At 38.1% G+C, this 18348-nt stretch overlaps 3 protein-coding genes across 5 annotated transcripts; 1 reads left to right on the top strand and 2 right to left on the bottom strand.

The window, feature by feature from the left end:
• Window positions 1–342: 342 nt before the first annotated feature.
• On the bottom strand, window positions 343–7739 carry LOC124392942 (cytochrome P450 20A1). 2 transcript variants are annotated; one of them, XM_046860251.1, is made up of 14 exons: window positions 7722–7739; window positions 6884–7004; window positions 5575–5624; window positions 5324–5490; window positions 4974–5119; window positions 4054–4221; window positions 3897–3975; window positions 3420–3535; window positions 3077–3131; window positions 2116–2236; window positions 1916–2027; window positions 1188–1252; window positions 1017–1106; window positions 343–916 (listed from the first exon to the last, which is right to left on the bottom strand). In XM_046860251.1, exons 2-14 carry the CDS (start codon window positions 6953–6955, stop codon window positions 766–768), a joined length of 1392 nt encoding a protein of 463 aa, XP_046716207.1. In that variant the 5' UTR covers window positions 6956–7004; window positions 7722–7739; the 3' UTR covers window positions 343–765. The 2 variants fall into 2 exon arrangements, with proteins under 2 accessions (XP_046716207.1, XP_046716199.1); XM_046860243.1 differs by lacking the exon at window positions 7722–7739 and adding an exon at window positions 7095–7234.
• A 161-nt stretch (window positions 7740–7900) lies between these two features.
• On the top strand, window positions 7901–11452 carry zp2l2 (zona pellucida glycoprotein 2, like 2). The gene is made up of 9 exons (XM_046860231.1): window positions 7901–8315; window positions 9253–9440; window positions 9551–9648; window positions 9739–9896; window positions 10118–10307; window positions 10420–10567; window positions 10822–10897; window positions 10988–11107; window positions 11185–11452. The coding sequence occupies exons 1-9, from the start codon at window positions 7916–7918 to the stop codon at window positions 11313–11315; spliced, it is 1509 nt and encodes a 502-aa protein (XP_046716187.1). The 5' UTR covers window positions 7901–7915; the 3' UTR covers window positions 11316–11452.
• A 1-nt stretch (window position 11453) lies between these two features.
• tmem237b (transmembrane protein 237b) lies at window positions 11454–18275 on the bottom strand. Of its 2 annotated transcripts, XM_046860264.1 has the most exons (14): window positions 18090–18275; window positions 17896–17946; window positions 16189–16220; window positions 16072–16085; window positions 15774–15854; window positions 14704–14829; window positions 14524–14620; window positions 14289–14446; window positions 13196–13322; window positions 12865–13056; window positions 12692–12765; window positions 12505–12592; window positions 11803–11924; window positions 11454–11712 (listed from the first exon to the last, which is right to left on the bottom strand). In XM_046860264.1, exons 1-14 carry the CDS (start codon window positions 18114–18116, stop codon window positions 11648–11650), a joined length of 1254 nt encoding a protein of 417 aa, XP_046716220.1. In that variant the 5' UTR covers window positions 18117–18275; the 3' UTR covers window positions 11454–11647. The 2 variants fall into 2 exon arrangements, with proteins under 2 accessions (XP_046716220.1, XP_046716227.1); XM_046860271.1 differs by lacking the exons at window positions 17896–17946; window positions 18090–18275 and adding an exon at window positions 16364–16470.
• Window positions 18276–18348: the final 73 nt, after the last annotated feature.

Genomic DNA, 18348 nt, shown 5'->3' on the forward strand with positions numbered 1-18348 from the left:
CTAGCGATGATGTATGCGGGAGGTGCAGCTGTGGCTGCAGTGAAAGGAAACTTGTGGAATTTTGGTGTGAGACTTTTTTTGAATAGTGTAGTTGATACTCTGGTGAAGGTTTTCAAAAGATATAAAGTCAAATTTTTTGCTTTATGTGTCAGACATAAAAACATTAGATACAATTACAAGATTAATTTTAATAATAATAAATTAAAAAGGTAATAAAAAATACTTTTATTACATTCAGGGAAAAACAAACAGATGGTTAGATTTAAAACCGTGTCATTTTTTAACTTAAAAAAATAAAAAAATAAGAAAATAAAAAATTAATTCTCAAACACAACACACTGATTGTGTATTAATGTAACGTCAGTTTATTTCTTCATCATCATTAATACCTTTAAACATTTCAACTATATTAATTACAAAATGTGATAAAGAAACTTGTGTGTTCTTCGACTAAAGGGTGTGCAAATTGTTGCACTCAGCTATATACAAATGCAGAATTATCCTGATGTACTAAACAAAATGCTTTTATTATTGAAAATAACAACAAATTAGATCTTTAGCATTAATGGAATGAACAAAAATGTAGCAAACGATTATTCAGTCTGGTCATAAATGACTCATTAGACCTCGTATCAACTAACACCAGAAGCCTGATGTCACGAGCAACAAAATCACTCCAACATGGCTCCATGATTGACATACTGGAAAACTGATCTCTACCAAATGTCCTTTACGGTTGTTTGTGAGATGCGGGAATCTGCTGCATCAGTTCCTTTTGCTCACAGTGATCCAGGTGTCGTCTTTCGGCGTGGTCACGAGCTCGTACCTGGACTCCACCACCTGGCCTTTGAGGGAGTGTAGCCGCAGCCTACGCACCAACACGCTCAGCAGCACCGCCGCCACCGTGTACGCAAATCTGTGCAGAGCAAGAAGGAACGAAAGGAGCATATTTTATACTTTTTAAAATATAACGTGTTAAATGATTACATTATATTTCCTTTTTTTTTTTTTTTTACCGAAGTTCGGGGCAGGCCTGATTTCCCGAAAAACCCAACAGCGAGAAACATTTCGTCACATTCTCATCTTTAAATCGATCCGGATTGAACCTGCACAGAGAGAAGCATGATCAAGTAAAGTGGCTTTTCCTGTCATTTAAACCCTATACAGTGCTGTAGAGAATCAAACACCTGTATGGTAATGCCCAAGTGTCTGCATCCTGAAGGACAACACCGAGAGCGTAGATAACCAAAGTCTGTTAAAGGAAAAAAAAAAAAAAAAACAACAAACAAACACAAATTATACGTTTATACTAAAATTATATGGATAAAAAAATTTAAAATGCTTAATTTTGTATTTTTTAAATAGACCTTTTTCAATAAATGAATAAATAAATAATATTTATACGGCACATTTGTACAGTGCAGAACCATGTGGGGGAAAAATTAAAATAAAAAGTGGTCAAAGCAAAAATAAAAAATAAATTCCCACATTCAAATTTATTATTATTATTATTATTATTATTATTATATTTCTTTAAATAGACCATTTTCAATGAATAAATAATTAAATAAATAAATAAATACTGTTTATACAGCACATTTGTACAGTGCAAAATCATGAAAAAAAATTGTTAAAAAAAAAAAGTGAAATTTTTTTTACTTTTTTTAATTTTTAATTTTTTTATTTTTTATGATAACATTTAAAAATACAATTCATGTGCCTATAAAAGTAGGACACAAGTAACTTTTTTACTATTGCTAAATTTAAATGAATTTCAGGTGTTTAACCCCAAAACTAACAAATAAAACATACTTAAATAAATGAGTTTTTTCCTTTAACAACACGTCCCCAAGTGTTTTATTCACGTACGTAAATTCACATAAAAAACATGTCAGCATAAAACCTACTCACTGACCTCTTTAGGAATGACATGTCCATCCACCTTCCCTTCCACTTCCTGCAGTCTGGCTGCGATGGGGGTGAGTTTAGCAGTGCGCACCGTCTCGTTCAGGACCTCCTGACAGTACCTGCAGAGAGATAACAGCGCTACGAGTTACAGAGTTACTCCAGTCGTACAATTTACAATTACATGCAGGTCAGAGACTCTGAACAGACCTGAGCTGTGGAATCTTGTCCAGGGAAACAGGATCATCACCCAGAACCTTCACTAGTTCCTCATGCAGTTTTTCCTGCACCGTCTCACTCAGGGACAGAAAGTGTACTGCCCAGATGCACACTGGGGGGGAGCAAGAACAGCAGGGACAATATGACTGAATTATTATATGAGAATATATAATTAATTAAGTTATTATTTTTAATCACTAAACAATTGCCGCATCAGTTTTACTTAGCAAAAATCCGCCATTATGCACATATCCGGCAATTAAAACCGTCCGTGTGGAAACATAGCAAAAGTTCCGTTCGGTGTTCTGAAGATTTACATAATTTTAAACACCATAATTATTTTAAAAACATTTACAAGAATATTTTGTCCTCATGTTCTATATTGAGTTTGGTTTCACTTATAAAAAACGTGCGAGTTTAATCCCCTGATTACTAATTACTAACATATAATATGAAAATATATATTACTTAAATATTAAATACAAATATTTTATTACTAAAATAATACAAGAACATAATAACAAACATTAAAATATTATATATAAATATTATATAATTACTGAAATATTATATGAGAAAATATCTTTACTTTAATATCATATGACGCCAAACGATTTTACTTATTTTGTGCTCTTATAACAAAGTCATGTCTGATTACTCATCTATAACAGCTGGTAAATTATACAGATGTTTCTCAACATCAATAGTAACTATAAATAAATAATTACTCTGGGTATAAAATGTGCTGATATAAAGTAAAGATAAGAGGAAAAATAACTTAGATGTAGTAACAGTAACTTTGTTTCATGTCAAGCATCCTTTTGTTTCCTACAAGAGCCACGCCACAGACCCCTTACCACACACACACACACACACACACACACACACACACACACACACACACACACACACACACACACACACACACACACGCACACAATATGCTTCTTACGATTTGCCGTGATGACCGAGCCGGCGAGGGTGAACACCATGCTCTCTTCCATGATCTGAAAGGGAGAGAAAAATAAATAAATAAATAAAAAGGGGGAAAGCCACCCAATTAACTTTGTGTGTGTGTGTGTGTGTGTGTGTGTGTAAAGATAAAAAAGAAAATTCATAAGATTTCACATACATATATATATATATATATATATATATATATATATATATATATATATATATATATATATATATATATATACACACACACACATCTGTCTGTCTGTCTTACGTTTTGAATCTCTTAGATTTTCACCCAGAAAATAACAGAGGGAAACCTGTTGCCATGACATCACCTGTCTCTCTGATAGTTTGGCCTGCAGTAGAGAGTCTATGTAAGCCGACTGACTGGAACCACGCCCACTTCTCTCTTTTATGACAGACTTCAGCATGGACTCCATCTCGGACAAAGCTGTAAACACACACACACAAACACACACACACACACACACAATCATAATATTTAACTGAAAATAGTTCATTGATCTATATACCCCAAATATCTAAGGCATATGAATGCATAAAACAGCATTATTAAAGAATGATGCATCACCATTTCTAATGTTTTTATTTTACATATTTAACCTCATAGGCATCCGTGAACAAGTTACTTCCTGCTATTATTCACGTTAAGATGAGAAAATAGCCGTTACTACGGAAACGGTTATATATTATGTACATATAAATCTGCCTTGCAGACAAAATCACTGTTACAGAGATTAAATCAGTAACTTCTGAGGAACCGGAATTGAGAAATCATCGTCTTCGCTCACCGCTCTCGTAGTGCGCCTTCCTGCTGGAGCTCTTCTCCATAGAACCGTCCAGGTAACCCTTCCCGATCTCCGACCAGATCTACGCAACAACTCATTTTTTATTATAGGGAAACGCAAGCTTTTTTTAAAGTGTGTGAGAGCGTACATAAACACTCACGGCCTCGTGGTTCTTGCGGAAGCGGATGACTTCGGAGTCTTCAGCGAAGCGGCTGCCCATGGCCAGCTGAGTGACGGCCTTCATGGCCAGTCCCAGCAGATGAGCGCAGAGGGGTGTGTGCTGGGACTTTGGATACGACTGCCACTTTTCAACCAACTCCTCAGCCAACTGCGAACACGACAGCACAAAAAGGTGTGTTACGGATGTTATGAACAAAAAAATAAATCAATAGTTACGTTTAGGGTTGCAAAATCCCAGGGATTTGTAAGACTGGAAGTTGTCCATTAGAATTAACAGGAATTATTGGGAATAAACTGGGATTTTAATCAATTGCAGGTGAGACTATAACAGGGAATGTCTATTCTATGTCTAGACTATTTCAGTTGAATGTCTACCTGAACATTCATCAATCACTTGCACACAGAGCGTTAATGAGGCCACGCCCCCTACATGCATTCATCCATAACGTAACACACATCATTTCTTGAATTCCGCACCTCAAAAAATTTCCATATTAGCGAGAATTTATGTAAATTACATAAATATTACATGCATTTTTGTTAAAAACTTCCTTTTTGCTGTGTGTAAGGTATTGTGCAACAAAATACTAACAATTAAATCCAAGTAAAAAGTCATTTCAAAAAAGAAATCTGTATTAGTTTGCATGCATGTCATCTTATGAGCGAACAAAATGTTTATATTTATGTTTGTATATGATTTAGTTTTTTCAATTTATATAGATTCCTCCAAATTTCTAATGAATTCCTATAAATTCCCAAAAAATTCCCATAAATTCCTGGTAAGTTTCCAACTCAGCATATTTCCAAAATTCCCCAGATGAAAAGTTTCTGAAAATTGACTGGAAATTATTCCACCCCTTTTGCAACCCTAGTTATGTTCCATTAATTAAAGTGTTGTACTTTGAGTAGAAGAGGGAAGTTATTCTCCAGCGTTTTTTTAATGGCTCCTTCACACACTTTCTTCCTCATCAGTGCCTCGGTCCCTCCCACACCTGCTCCTGACTGATAACTGAGCAAGGACTTGAGCATCGTCTCGAAGGAATCCGCTAAAAAAAAAGAAAAGACATAAATGTTAAAACCGAACGGAATCTCTATACATTTTGTGGGCAAAAGTATTGGGACCGAACCGAACAAACAAAATATAACATTTTTTAATATATATACGCTTCATGAAACAGAAAAAGAACGAGAAGACTGAGTTTTTATTAGCGCTCATGGAAGGGGGGGCTTCAAAATGTTTCGCTACTCACTGGTCCAGTTTGGGTTGATGTGCTGTCGCAGTTCATCCACAGAGCCCAGACTCACTACTGGTCTCCGCCCGAACCAGAACGAAGCCACAGGACCGAACCGATCATGAAGCCCAACCAGGAACTCGTGCAGACTTCCTTTGTTCACAATGTCCTGCAGGTTACCATCCCTAAAAAAAAACAAAAGCATAGCAGTGTGAGTGCGAGTGTGTGTGTGTGTGATGGAGAAAGAACTAGATAGTGTTGACTCGTACTTCTCTTCAGTAGGATTCAAACCAGGAACACCGGAAGCTCGCCTTGATGACTGTGGAGTGTAAATCAGAAGCAAGTACACAAGGTCAAATCAGCTGTCTACTGGATGTGCAAAAGTTTACTTTACTTTCAAAATTGTTCAAAAAATATGTCTACTGTGTGTACAAATTGGTGACCTAGGTGTCCTGAAATGAACTGGCATCATTTGCAACCTGTGTTATTGGGACAAATTCCAGATCTACGAGGTAGTATCAAAAGGTTTAAAGACTAGCCCTGTTAGATCCGATCACTTTCACAGAATATTCTCCCTTAGGCACATTAAAACCTGGCAGTAGATCTCGATCTCAACAGAGTGGCCCCTGGGGATGAATTCTCGATGCACAATGCCATGAATGCCTTCGACCTGCATCGCCTTTTCCGGTTGTGGAGATGATGGGCTCTTCCACTGTGACGACTGTTGCCTTTCTCTCCGGTAAAGACCCTCGAAACGAAGGACGAGCCATCCACATGATGTTCCAGTGATGTTCTTCTGTCTTGAAGCTCTCAAAACACCTCAAACAACTCGTCGCTGCATCAGCGTAAACTTGCAGAATCGCGTCAAATGTCTCTGTGGAAGATTTGCCCAGTTTCACGCAGAATTTCACGTTTGTTCTTTTTTCTAACTTGAAATTGCAGACGTGGTCAGAATAGCAGCAGTTGCACAGCCCCCGACATACACAGGACGACGTCTTTAGGCACACTGACTTATGAAGGTCGGTGCTCCCTGTGACTGTGCGTACAGCTTTGTGCTGCCATCTGTTGGCATATTACAAAACTAGTCTATTTTTGATACCACCTCATACCATGACCTTGCCCAGGATAAAGCATTACTCAAGATAAATGAATGAATTTACGAATGAATGAAATTTTTTTCTGGGTTTTTATACCCATTCTTTGGCTTCATAACTCCTTTAACCTGCATTTTTTTATATTTTCTCTTGATGTCAACTATACAGAAAGTTGGAACGCTGATCCATGATACAATCACTTCTTATTTCAATACAGTATTTATAATTGCGTAAAAAACAGACATAAAAGAGAATAATTTGCATAAACACTGAACATTTTCAGTATAATCTTTTGCACTCAACAGTATCATTGACTGTCTATTTCCTCACATCTGAAGCATGAAGTTTACTTTTATTTTAACATTTAACTTTTGCACTTTATTTCTCAGAGCACTGAGTTTCTATCAAATATTTTACAAATCAAATAATATGTATATAAACTATAAAGAAAATCAGCTAAATGTTTATTTGATGAAATTCTTACCGGATATAAATACAGCACAGCACCGACCAAAATAACGACAAACGTCACAGCAAATATTGCAAAGTCCAGCATGTTTGCAGGGTTATTTCTTCTTTTTGCAGGCTTATTATACTTTCAAAACCTAAAAAATAAACATTACGTCACCTGGCTAACGTAGCTTAGCTTAGTTTTCAAGTATTAGCATTTAGCTAGCTAGTCTAAATTGACTTACTGTGTACCACGTCTACAAAACATTCAGCGACCCTCGAGTTCGGCTATCGATTAATACGACTAGTAATCGGTTAATCCAAGGAAATGGCCAGACATAACAAACTGAGTACTGAGAACTCGATGGTCTTTCTTCACAACAGATTTTGTTATTGTATTTTTTTAATGATTATTACCAGCAATATACTAATTGCTATACTATTCATAACAATACGAATGTTTATATTTACCATGGCAATAAATACATTTTTGACTCTTGATATTTTATGATTGTTATGGTGTTTTTTCTTATTATAACCAAAATACTAATTACTAATTATGTCCTAAAAATAATAATACTATAATAATAAAAATGTTAAACATACTGTACATTACAAACATTTATTCGTCTACTTTCCCATAATAATTAAAGAAAACAATTAATGTAATATTTATAATAATAATAATAATTCATGGCGAGTAAAAAAAAATCACTAACAAATTTGACGGGTTATTTATGTTTAATAAATATATATATATATAGAATTAGAGACTAATTAAGTCTAATTAACCGCCTTAAAAACAGTGTTGCCAGGTCTTCACTGGTTCCTGTACAAACAACTTGCTATTTCTTCATTTTGTATGCACTAACCATAATTGTTATACCAAATTTTGACAGATAAACCATCCACCTGCACTACATTCCAGTCATAATCACTTATCCAGCTTGCCTAGGTGGCTTGTGAAACGGCCAACCCTAAACCCAGGGTGAAGACAAGGCAACCCTAAAGCTTATTAAATGGTTCTCAGGTGCTGTCAGAAAGCTTACTATTTAGGGGGAAAAAGATGGCGGTTAAGCTGTTGCCCGTGCTGGAATTAGGTTTCCTGATCCTACATGCCAGGTTTTGTAGCTTTCAAGTGCCCAAAATCCCATCATGGCAAATGCCATCTTTTCAGTCAGCTAGCATAAGTAATCATGTGGTTCAGAGCCAGTTTTCACAATCAGGAGCCATTCATCAAGAAGGAAACCTGCTCAAGGAATCTCTCCCAGAGACAAGTCAATCATGGCAGCAGATCCCAAAAGTCCCTGAAGCTTCACGGCTCTGTCAGGTAGATGAATCTTCAAGGGTGGGTTGCGGTGAACCTGGGGTCAGTCCTGCTGAGTGTGAAGCACTCGATTGTTGTTACGATATCAGACTACACAAGCAAGCTTACGATGGCCCCATGTGCTTTTATGGAAAAGCAGGTAAATCTTGTCACTTAGTTTTCATTCAAAACAAATCTGTCTTTTTTGGGTTTTTAAATGCCTCAGATTCATTCAAATCCACCCCTATTACAATTTCTGCCATAATCCATGCTGTGGAACCGGGAAACAAGACCAAAAACCATTCCTTATAGCTAAGAAAAATTCTTAAATATCTTGCTTGATGGCTCCATGCAGAAAAATCTGTGGTCTGATCAGCTACCAGCTGATGAAATGCAAGACATGCTGCAAAAATGGTGAGATTTCCAGCATGGTCTTAATGAGTTACCAGCTGCCAAAACACACATTGAGCTAAAACGTTTTTGCCAGTTGGAAGCTCCAGGACTGGTGGATTAGATTGGAATGTAAATCCAACCAATGTGACTTATGGTTCTAGTTAAATATAATAATGTTTAGATTATGGACATGAAGTGATGTGCTGTTTGGAATTGTATCAGTTTTACAATTTAATATTAAACATTTTTTTTTATCTATAAAAGAGAACTCTCCACTTGAGACAATTCTGAACACAATCTAAATAATTGTATTCACCTGCATCAGGATTGGGATTGTGTAACATCACATGAACGGTGGTTTTTATTTTAGTTCAGATTTGAGTGGACCCAAGAAAGGCCTTGCGATTAACATAGCATATTGCTCTAACTGCATTATATTGGCTGAGGCTGCTGTGGTCTAAATAAAGAAATCACATTTTTGAAAAACTGACGCAACTAAGATCAAGAAGAGTCAGTTCCACCATATTTTGGAATTGGTGAATCTATTAAGCTTTGAATGCTATACAAAAATGTTCAGCAGTTGGTTGGTGTTAAATGGAGTTGGTGAAATAAATCCAGCAATGTTTTTTCTTAACTATAATAATGTCACCTGAGATGTTTTACAAGATCACTGGTTCCTCATGTACTTTACTCTGCTGTTTCAGTCACTGTGCAATGCACCATGGATGGGCAGTTTGTATTAGTCATATCGAGAGAGGTTACAATACCAAGCATTAATCTGGACAGCATCGTCCTCCTCGAGGCTACTGGTGGCCCCTGTACATCTGTCGACAGCAATGATGACTTTGCCATCTACCAGTTCCCAGTCGCAGCCTGTGGTGCAAGAACGAAGGTCTGTTTCTTGTTCACTTTAGCTGACTTGCATTGCAAAATGACTTTAAATGTGAAAGTTGGGTCATAAATGTGCAATGCCTTCTCGAGTCCTTTCAAATGTATTTCCAGGTAGAAGGTGACTACATTATTTATGAGAATACTATGGCATCATTGTATGAAGTGGGTTTTGGTCCTCATGGTGCAATCACAAGAGACAGCTCTTTTGAGTGAGTAAACATGTTTTAATTATTTAAAAAATAAATAAATAAAGGCTTTTTAGTTTGGTGAAGGCTAATTATGGGATGGTGTGTCTTCAGGATAACCTTTCAGTGCAGGTATTTGGCTACAATGGTGGAGGATTTCGTAGTGGATGTGAACACTTTTCCTTCTCCACCTCCTGTGGTTCAGCAAGGTGCCCTTAGAGTGGAGCTAAAACTTGCGAATGGGGCGTGTGCTACTAAAAGGTGTTCTGATGGTAAGCATGGTGGACTGCCTGATTGATAGCACAAAAGGGGTAAACTGGGGAGAGTTTTAGGAGAGGATGATTGCCAGAGTTGGGGGAGGGAAAGAGATCTGCCAGGTGGGCAATTTCTACTCATGCAGTTGGAGGATAAAACTAGTCTGAACTTCAAGTCAATTAATTTTTTCCCTTCTGAGGTCAATCAATTCATCATTGATTAATTCATGTCATTGCAGCTGATATGTATAGCTCATACTACACAGAGGTTGACTACCCCGTGACAAAAGTACTGCAGGATCCAGTGTATGTGGAAGTACGCATACTACAGAGGTCAGATCCAAATATTGCCCTCGTGTTGAACCACTGTTGGGCCACTAGTTCCCCAGATTCCTCAAGCCAACCTCAGTGGGACCTGCTGGTTAATGGGTAAGCAATGGTAGCCTTGATAATCACCAGCAAGGCAACCTCTAAAATGTTTGCGAGATGAAAGATTCCTTTGTTTTTTCCCAGAGTCTAAACCTTTTATTGCCTTTACAAGGTGTCCTTATGAAGATGACCGCTTCCGGACAACACTGGTCCCCGTTGACACGTCTTCTGGTCTGCAGTATCCGACTCACTACAGGAGATTTGTTGTGAAGATGTTTACCTTTGTTGAAAAGGATTTGTTAATCTCTCACCAGGAAGAAGTATGTTTTAAGTTTACTGTTTGTGAATGGTTTTTTGGGGGGGTTAGATCTTTTGGTGGTGTAGCTCAATAAAGAAAAATTGTAAGGAGGGAAAAGCTCAGTGATTCACGGCATTGGACTTTGGATCGGAATGTCACGAGTTCAAATCCCAGTGCTGCCACTGCTGGGCCCTTGAGCAAGGCCCTTAACTGCTCAATTCGCTCTGGATAAGGGAGTCTGCCAAAATGCCACAAATGTAATATCTTTTTTTCCAGCTCTTCATCCATTGTAGTACAGTGGTGTGCCAGCTCTCAGCCACAGAGTCCTGTGAACCAAGCTGTCATAGGACAAGTAAGTTTGTTTTGAACTAAGTAAAAGCTCATGCAAATCATTTCCCTTATTACCTAATCAAATTTATTTATCCAATCCTTGGATTAACAGGAAGATCAGCTTCAGCTGCAAAGGATTCCAGGATGAAAGTCTTGGTCTCTAGTGGTATGGTTCTCTTTATTGTCGAACCGCCAGATTCGGCTAATAGCCAAGCATACAGTCAGGACGAAGGTAAGAACTTCAAGAGCTTTTTAACCCATTTGTTGGAACTTATCCTGACTTGGTATTTTTTTCTTCCATGTGTCTAGTGCCTCATGAGCTTGGCTATGGACTGTACGGTGTAGTTGCTTTGACTGTGATTAGCATCTGCGTGCTCCTGGGGGTCGTTCTGAGACGAAGACTAAAACGGCGTCCATGTCTTCAGACTACAAGGCTTTAGTAAAATAGTAGCTTTCATAAACAAACTTGGCTTGGTAGAAATTTTAATAGTAATCATGTTGCCAATCACTTGGTTATTTTCCTGCTGAAGATGATGTCTGATTGTCCATACTTTGGAATAAATGATTAACCCTTTAAGCCCTGTTTTTATTTATTTATTTATTTACAGAATATGAATTTTCATACAAATTCAATAACAGTAAGAGTTTATTAGGTTTAAAATGTTTTACTAAAATCTAAATGGAAATAAATGCAGTAATAAAAAAAACTATTTACAAATGTGCACCGTGCAAAATGAGTACAAACGTGGACCATTTCAATCGTAGCGACTTCTCAAGCAGTGACGCTTCCTTTCTCTTCCAAACTGGGAAATTCAATGTTCATTGCCATCAAGGACTCTGCAAGAATAAACACCACAAGGATTTTGATGTCTGAGGTAATACTACAGAGGAAGTTCTTTATTAATTTCACACCGTTCGAGAACTTGCCTTCTGTATGATCCACATCTGGGGTGGTAGACAGTAGGATCCAGGCCAAACCCACCAACAGAGTGACCACCAGATTCACTATGATCCAGGGATACAGCACACTGTGCTCTGAGCCAGGCAGCCTGATGGGGAAATTTTACACAGTTTTTACTGGTTGGTGATAAGTCAACTTGATTTTTACTGTGGTCAATAAATACATCGATATTATAAGCATTTGAGCCCAGTGACATCAAGCAACATGGTCCTCCTGCAGTAGTACAAGGTAATAAAGGTAAATCGGTATTGTTTTCTAGAGGTCGAATGATCTGTACATTCTGCGCCAGGTGGGGAGGTGGGGCGCTCTCCCATACAGCAGGTGGCAGCATTCTGTATTCGGCATCTTAACAGAGAAACCGGAAGAGCAAGAACTCTTAAAGTGAGCATCATTTACACCTGCTGCGATCATAATGGATTTTGTCAGGTTTTTTTTCCTTGTGTGTTCATTTGCTTAGATGAATATACAATCGAAGCTAATTTTCTCGCCGATGAGCTCTGGCGCCAATTCGACAAGTGAAAAAACGATCCAATCTTTCCAGATGTTGACCTGCCGTTTTTCTAGTAGGTACAAGTTGTACTGTCAGCCTTCAATACGAATTTCTGAAGGTTGGCAAGTCTGCATTTCGTCAGTACTATTCATTAAAATAGATTTCGTAGCCGACTTACCATAGTGAAGCGTTCGCACTGCGGTAAAGATTAATACGATCACTAGTCATCTGCTGACTTAGTGACAAGACCAGAGCTGAAAAATACACTACAGAAGAGAAAATACACAAAAGAATTCAGTACAGAATTTTTTTTTATATATATATATATATATATATATATATATATTTCTATATTAAAAACTCACAAAAGGAGGCGAGTGCCACAGGCTCGAATGTCAGGAAACTCCTGATGGCGTGTGGTCCTCTGGCAAGATTCACTCTGTTTTACAAAAGAAGCCATATTTCAATATAAACATATTTAATATGTTGCAGGGTGGAGTTTACCTTTCAAACAGAAGAAATCGCCTCTGTGTCCTACCTGTCGAAGGCTGAAACAGTGCTAAGGGCCAGGAGGAAGTAAAAGAGGCACTGTGCAGGGTAGGCCAGTATGCAGTACTGCTGCAGTAAGTTAGACAGAGCACTCAGCTGATCTCCAGCCAAAATATAGAGCACGATAATATTCCAAAAGGAGTAACCAGCCAGAAAGCCGTGACAGAACAAGCCGATCACCCTGCGGGAATGGAGCATGGGTTTTACTGGGTGGTATTAAATGAGTCGTTGATAAAATAAATACTAAATAAAAAAATACTTTAATTAAAGGATGTTTGATGGGGTGAATATTTCTATAATGAACTCTACATCACATCCACCTGAAGCCACGGTGCACCCTGACAGACACATCTCTGGTGGTCCATGTGGACTGGACGTCCATGAAGTTGTGTTCCGTCTGATTACTAGGTCCATGCCGGTCTGTACGCTCAGCAGGCTGGAAACGTCCTAAAACCACACACACACACAATTATTATAGGTTACGTACAAACTGTACACCGATCAGCATTAACATTATGACCACCTGCTCCTTTTGCTGCTAAAACAGTCGTGACCCCCGTCGAGCATTAACAGCATGAACAACTTCAGCAGTTTGAGCTACAGGAGCTCATCTGTTGGATCGGACCACACAAGCCAGACTTCGCTCCCCCACGTGCATTAATGATCCTTGGCCGCCCACGACCCTGTCGCTGGTTCACCACTGTTCCTTCCTTGAAGCACTTTTGATAGACACTGACCACTGCAGACCAGAAACATCCCGCAAGAGCTGCAGTTTTGGAGATGCTCTGACCCAGACGTCTAGACGTCACAATTTGTCAAACTCGCTTAAATCCTTACGCTCGCCCATTTTTCCTGCTTCTAACATCAACTTTGAGGAAAAAAATGTTCACTTTCTGCCTAATAAATAAATCCACACAGTAACAGGTGCCATGATGAAGAGATCATCAGTGTTCTTCACGTCACCGCTCGTAATGTTATAATGCCTGGTCAGTGTATATGGTGACTTCAAAACCTTTCTACATTTTCTACTTATTAGAGATGACTTAATTATAAACGAAAAAGGTCCAAAATACTTTAGATTTTTTAAAATACAAGATATAAATCATAAAGACCAAGAAACTATCAACCAAAATTATAATTTTATATTATTAAAATATCAAACAATAGCATGAATATAGCACCTCTGTCTACCAAAAAGACCAGTCAAGTAGAAAGTTGGTCAGAAAGTCATCCAAGAAGCAACAATAGTGACACTCAACATGATACTACCACCGCCATGCTTCACTATTGAAAAGGTGCTTTCAGAATGACGAGCAAGTCAAGTCAAGTCAAGTTTATTTGTATAGCGCAAGATAAGTCTCATCCCGGCCTGGTGGAAATGGATCGACATGATCGGTGAAAGTATGAACGTACGTCCTCTCTCGACAAACACTTTGGCTACAGGTTGACTTTGACCCTGAGGAGCAGAGAACAATGCATGTTGGGGGATCGGAGGCTGCGCTGGTCCGGTGATGATGTCATCGTCTTCGATTCCCAGCTCCGGGTCCGATTCTGTCGCTTTAGGTTTCGTCCTGCAAAAAAAAATCAACGATTTGAACAGAACAATACACGTGATGATAACATGAAGCGCATTTCCTTGACGGCTCACTTCTTCTTCTTTTTCGGTTTCCGTGTCGTTTCCTCGTCCGAGTTCTGATCCGCCATGTCACCGTTCAGCACCAGGTTCGCCTGATCACCATCCTGATCTGATAATCATCAAAATGGATCAATCAACCTGGAATCATCATTTCACCCAATATAAAAACATTTTTGGGGATTTGAGTCGCACCGACTGCCTCAGCTTTCTTCTTTTTCTTCTTCCTCTGTGGGAGGTTTTCAGGAGGTTCAGGGGTTAAAGGCTCTCGGCTCTCGGACTGTCTTGGACTGGCCAGGCCTCCCATCTCAATTCCACCATCTGACAAAAGCAAGAGCCACATTATTACATTACATACACACTGAACACTTCATCAACAGGAGATTCACCACTTATAATCTTAAAGGGGCGGTTTGTAAAGTTTGAATGTGCTTCTAGACTTAAATTAACTGTATCGTTTCAAAAAGATGTTATTTTTCTAGTATTTTGTAGTACATTATCCAGATTATTCAGAGCTGCAGGAGTTTTTCGGATCGGGAAAAAGTGGATGTACGCCAGTCGTTCATGACTTTAAAAGTACAAACTGCCCCTTTAAAATATTCTTTTACTCCACAGATACATTCAATTTGTCTTCATACATACTGTTCATAAACAATTATGGAAACCTGATCAAAAGATCCCATTCCACATTTCGACCCTATTTCCTGTTATAATAACCTTCACTTCCTCTTTCTGGAAGATGTTCCACTAGATTTTGTGGAGATTCCTGATGTAGGTGAGGTGAGGAGTCATGGGGTGCAGTCAGCGTTCACATTCATCCCAAAGGTGTTCTATAGTATTGGGGCTCTATAGCAGGAGATCTTCTACTCCAACCTATGTAAAGCATATATTCAAGCTGGCTGTATGCACAGGAGCATTGACATGATAGAACAGGTTTTGGTCTCCTAGTTGTGAAGTGAAGAGAATAGTTTCTGCTAATGCATTAAAAGATCTTATAAAGTTGTTTTCCTCCAAGTGTGTAGTAATTGTTTGGGGAGGAACCACATATGGTTGGAAAAGTCAGGTGTCCCAATACTTTTGTGCATATAATGTAGCTTAAATAGAGGTGGAAAATAGAAATAAGGAATTTTTTGAAGTAGGTATGATCAAACCATAAAATGTTCTCCTAATTGTACAGGGCATGCTGGGTAATAAAAAATTTTTTAAACACAATGTTTTAACCTTTTACAAATGATTTAAGAATTCAAGATGTCATGTGAGCTCACCTTTAGGACCCCTGACCGACTCTGTTTCCTCCTCCTGCTTCACCTTTTTCTTCTTCTTCTTCTTTGGAACTTGTATCTCATCTGGGTAGAAGAAACAGGGACGTTGAATAAACATCAGGATTGTGTCTGAAGCTCATATTTCTGAGCTGGAAATAAATTCCAATGTTGATGAAATGTCTTCATATGCTGACATATACACACACACACACACACACACACACACACACACACACACACACACACACACACACACACACACACACACACACACACAGACTATTCAAGATGTCACACAAACCTGTGGTGTCTTGGCTTATTTTAGTGCAGAACATGAAAAAGAGAGACAAAAATATCAGGGAAAATGTCCTAAAAAAAGAAAGAAATGTAGCATCTCACTTTTAACTCTGGTGCTCACCTTGGCAAAGACGGAAGCGCACGTGGTCCATGCTAATAAATAAAAAAGGCACAATGTCACATCTTGGATTATAAAACCAGAGAGCACACAGGTAAACACACCCTTTAACCATTCTAGCATTATTTTCCGTCTCGGACGCTCATATGGCACGTCTTCCCAAATAAAAACAACTCACCGGTCTTTTCTTTGCCATTGTTATTTAAGAATCACAGCGAGAAATTGACATCACACACACACACACACACACACACACACACACACACACGTGTGTCCATGGATTAGTAAAGAGCTAAATCCGAGGCCAGGATTACACCACTACTTACTCAAAGGTTGAGATTAATGAGTTTCACTTTACCTTTAAATGATTTTATGTTGCAAATATATAAATGGACACACACACACACACACACACACACACACACACACACACACACTTTACAACAAAAAATAAAGACGTTACTCTTTTTTTTGAGACTCCTAATCTCCTAATCTCAGAAAGTTTCAAGTAAAGTTGGCCAATGTATAAAAAGTAAAACCTCATGGCTACAATTGCAATACACATTTTGTGGCTAGGATTTGATTCGACTTGGGATACGAGGCTTGGAAATGTGTATGGACTCAAACTCCGAAGATTTCCGCATCAGCAGCAAATTTCACAAGCAAAAATGTATTTGTGTGGATTTAATTGCCTATTTTTTCCCCCTCATTCCACGATGGTTGACGGAGGAGAAGAAACTGATTAGGTTGCAGACACACTCACAAAGACATTTAGAAAAGCCGGACATCGTGAGAAAACAACGTGCAACAAAAAACGCACAACTTGCCTTCATTTCGTATCATATTGGAAAACTCAAAAAGTACTACAAATGCACAGAAAACCTGGGATGGACTGTATTTTTTATCATTTTTAATGTTAATATCGATCTGCCTAGAGATGATGTATGCAGGAGGTGCGGTTGTGGCTACAGTGAAAGGAGACTTGTTGAATTGTGTTCATTGGGGTTCTTGCTTTATGGCATTCATTCTCGCTGTATGAGATTCCTGTGTGTGATGCAGTGCTCTGATATACTGCGTTTCTCGAATGCCATTTATTACATCAAAAAAAAATATATATAAAAATAACGTAGACCACGATATACAATGCAATAGACCTTTTTTGAGTACCATTAAGGATTTGAATTTGATTTGGGATCTGAGATTTGGAAATGTGTCTGAAATCATGATACTTTGAGTAAAAGTTCATAATATTTGTGTTATTCTGGTTTCTGATATTATGATCAGTCAGGGTAATTACTTAGTGAGGTCTCGCTTGCAGGTGAACCTGAAGTATGCAACAAAATCTGTTTATTTATCACTTTATTTGACACAAATTATGTCAATCTTTTTAGTTTATTCTACTCGAATCGAGATTAAGCACAAAAGTAGACAGCACATGGTATTAATACAGGGAGAAATGTTTTATTAGGAAACGGCCTTTGTTCCTGAATCGAGAAGAGTCGATAGCAACTGACTCGTTGAAAAGAGTCGAAATTATCGCTCGATTCGGAGTTGGACAAACGACTCCTGATTTGAATCCTGATTTAACTCCTGATGTAGCACAGATTGTGGTTAGTAATGAACATAACCATGATATATATTTTTTTCTTATTTTATTTATTTATTTGTTTATTATATATATATGAAAATCCTTTAGCGTGCAAAACTCACTTTCTGCACGTGCGAAATTGGTGGTAGTTCTCTTCTTCTGGTGCCGTATCCCTAAAACGCAGAACATTAATACGCACATGACATAAAAAAAAAAAAAATTATCTATATAATATATAGTGATTATCGCGCTTACACTAGAATTGCTAGCAAGAGCACACTGTTACCCTACCAAAACAACCTGTTTAATCCCTTACCTTTTCATCATCTGTCTCCATTGTCATTGTTTTATTAAAAGTCACCGTGTCAACTCATAAAACTCACATTTCAATCCTCTGTATTAAAAACCGGAGCGCCGAAAAACAAAAACGCACAGATTTCTCAGCCGTTAGCACTCACGAGGCTTAGTCTCAAATGCCTCCATATAGTAGGTGAAGTGCACTAGATATGGCCGCCTACATGCTTTAATTTGTGCCCTACATAGTCCACTTCTCTTACTGTAGGGAGTCGTTTGGA

The sequence above is a fragment of the Silurus meridionalis genome, chromosome 1 (assembly GCF_014805685.1).
Source record: "Silurus meridionalis isolate SWU-2019-XX chromosome 1, ASM1480568v1, whole genome shotgun sequence".
NCBI classification, from domain to species: Eukaryota; Metazoa; Chordata; class Actinopteri; order Siluriformes; family Siluridae; genus Silurus; species Silurus meridionalis.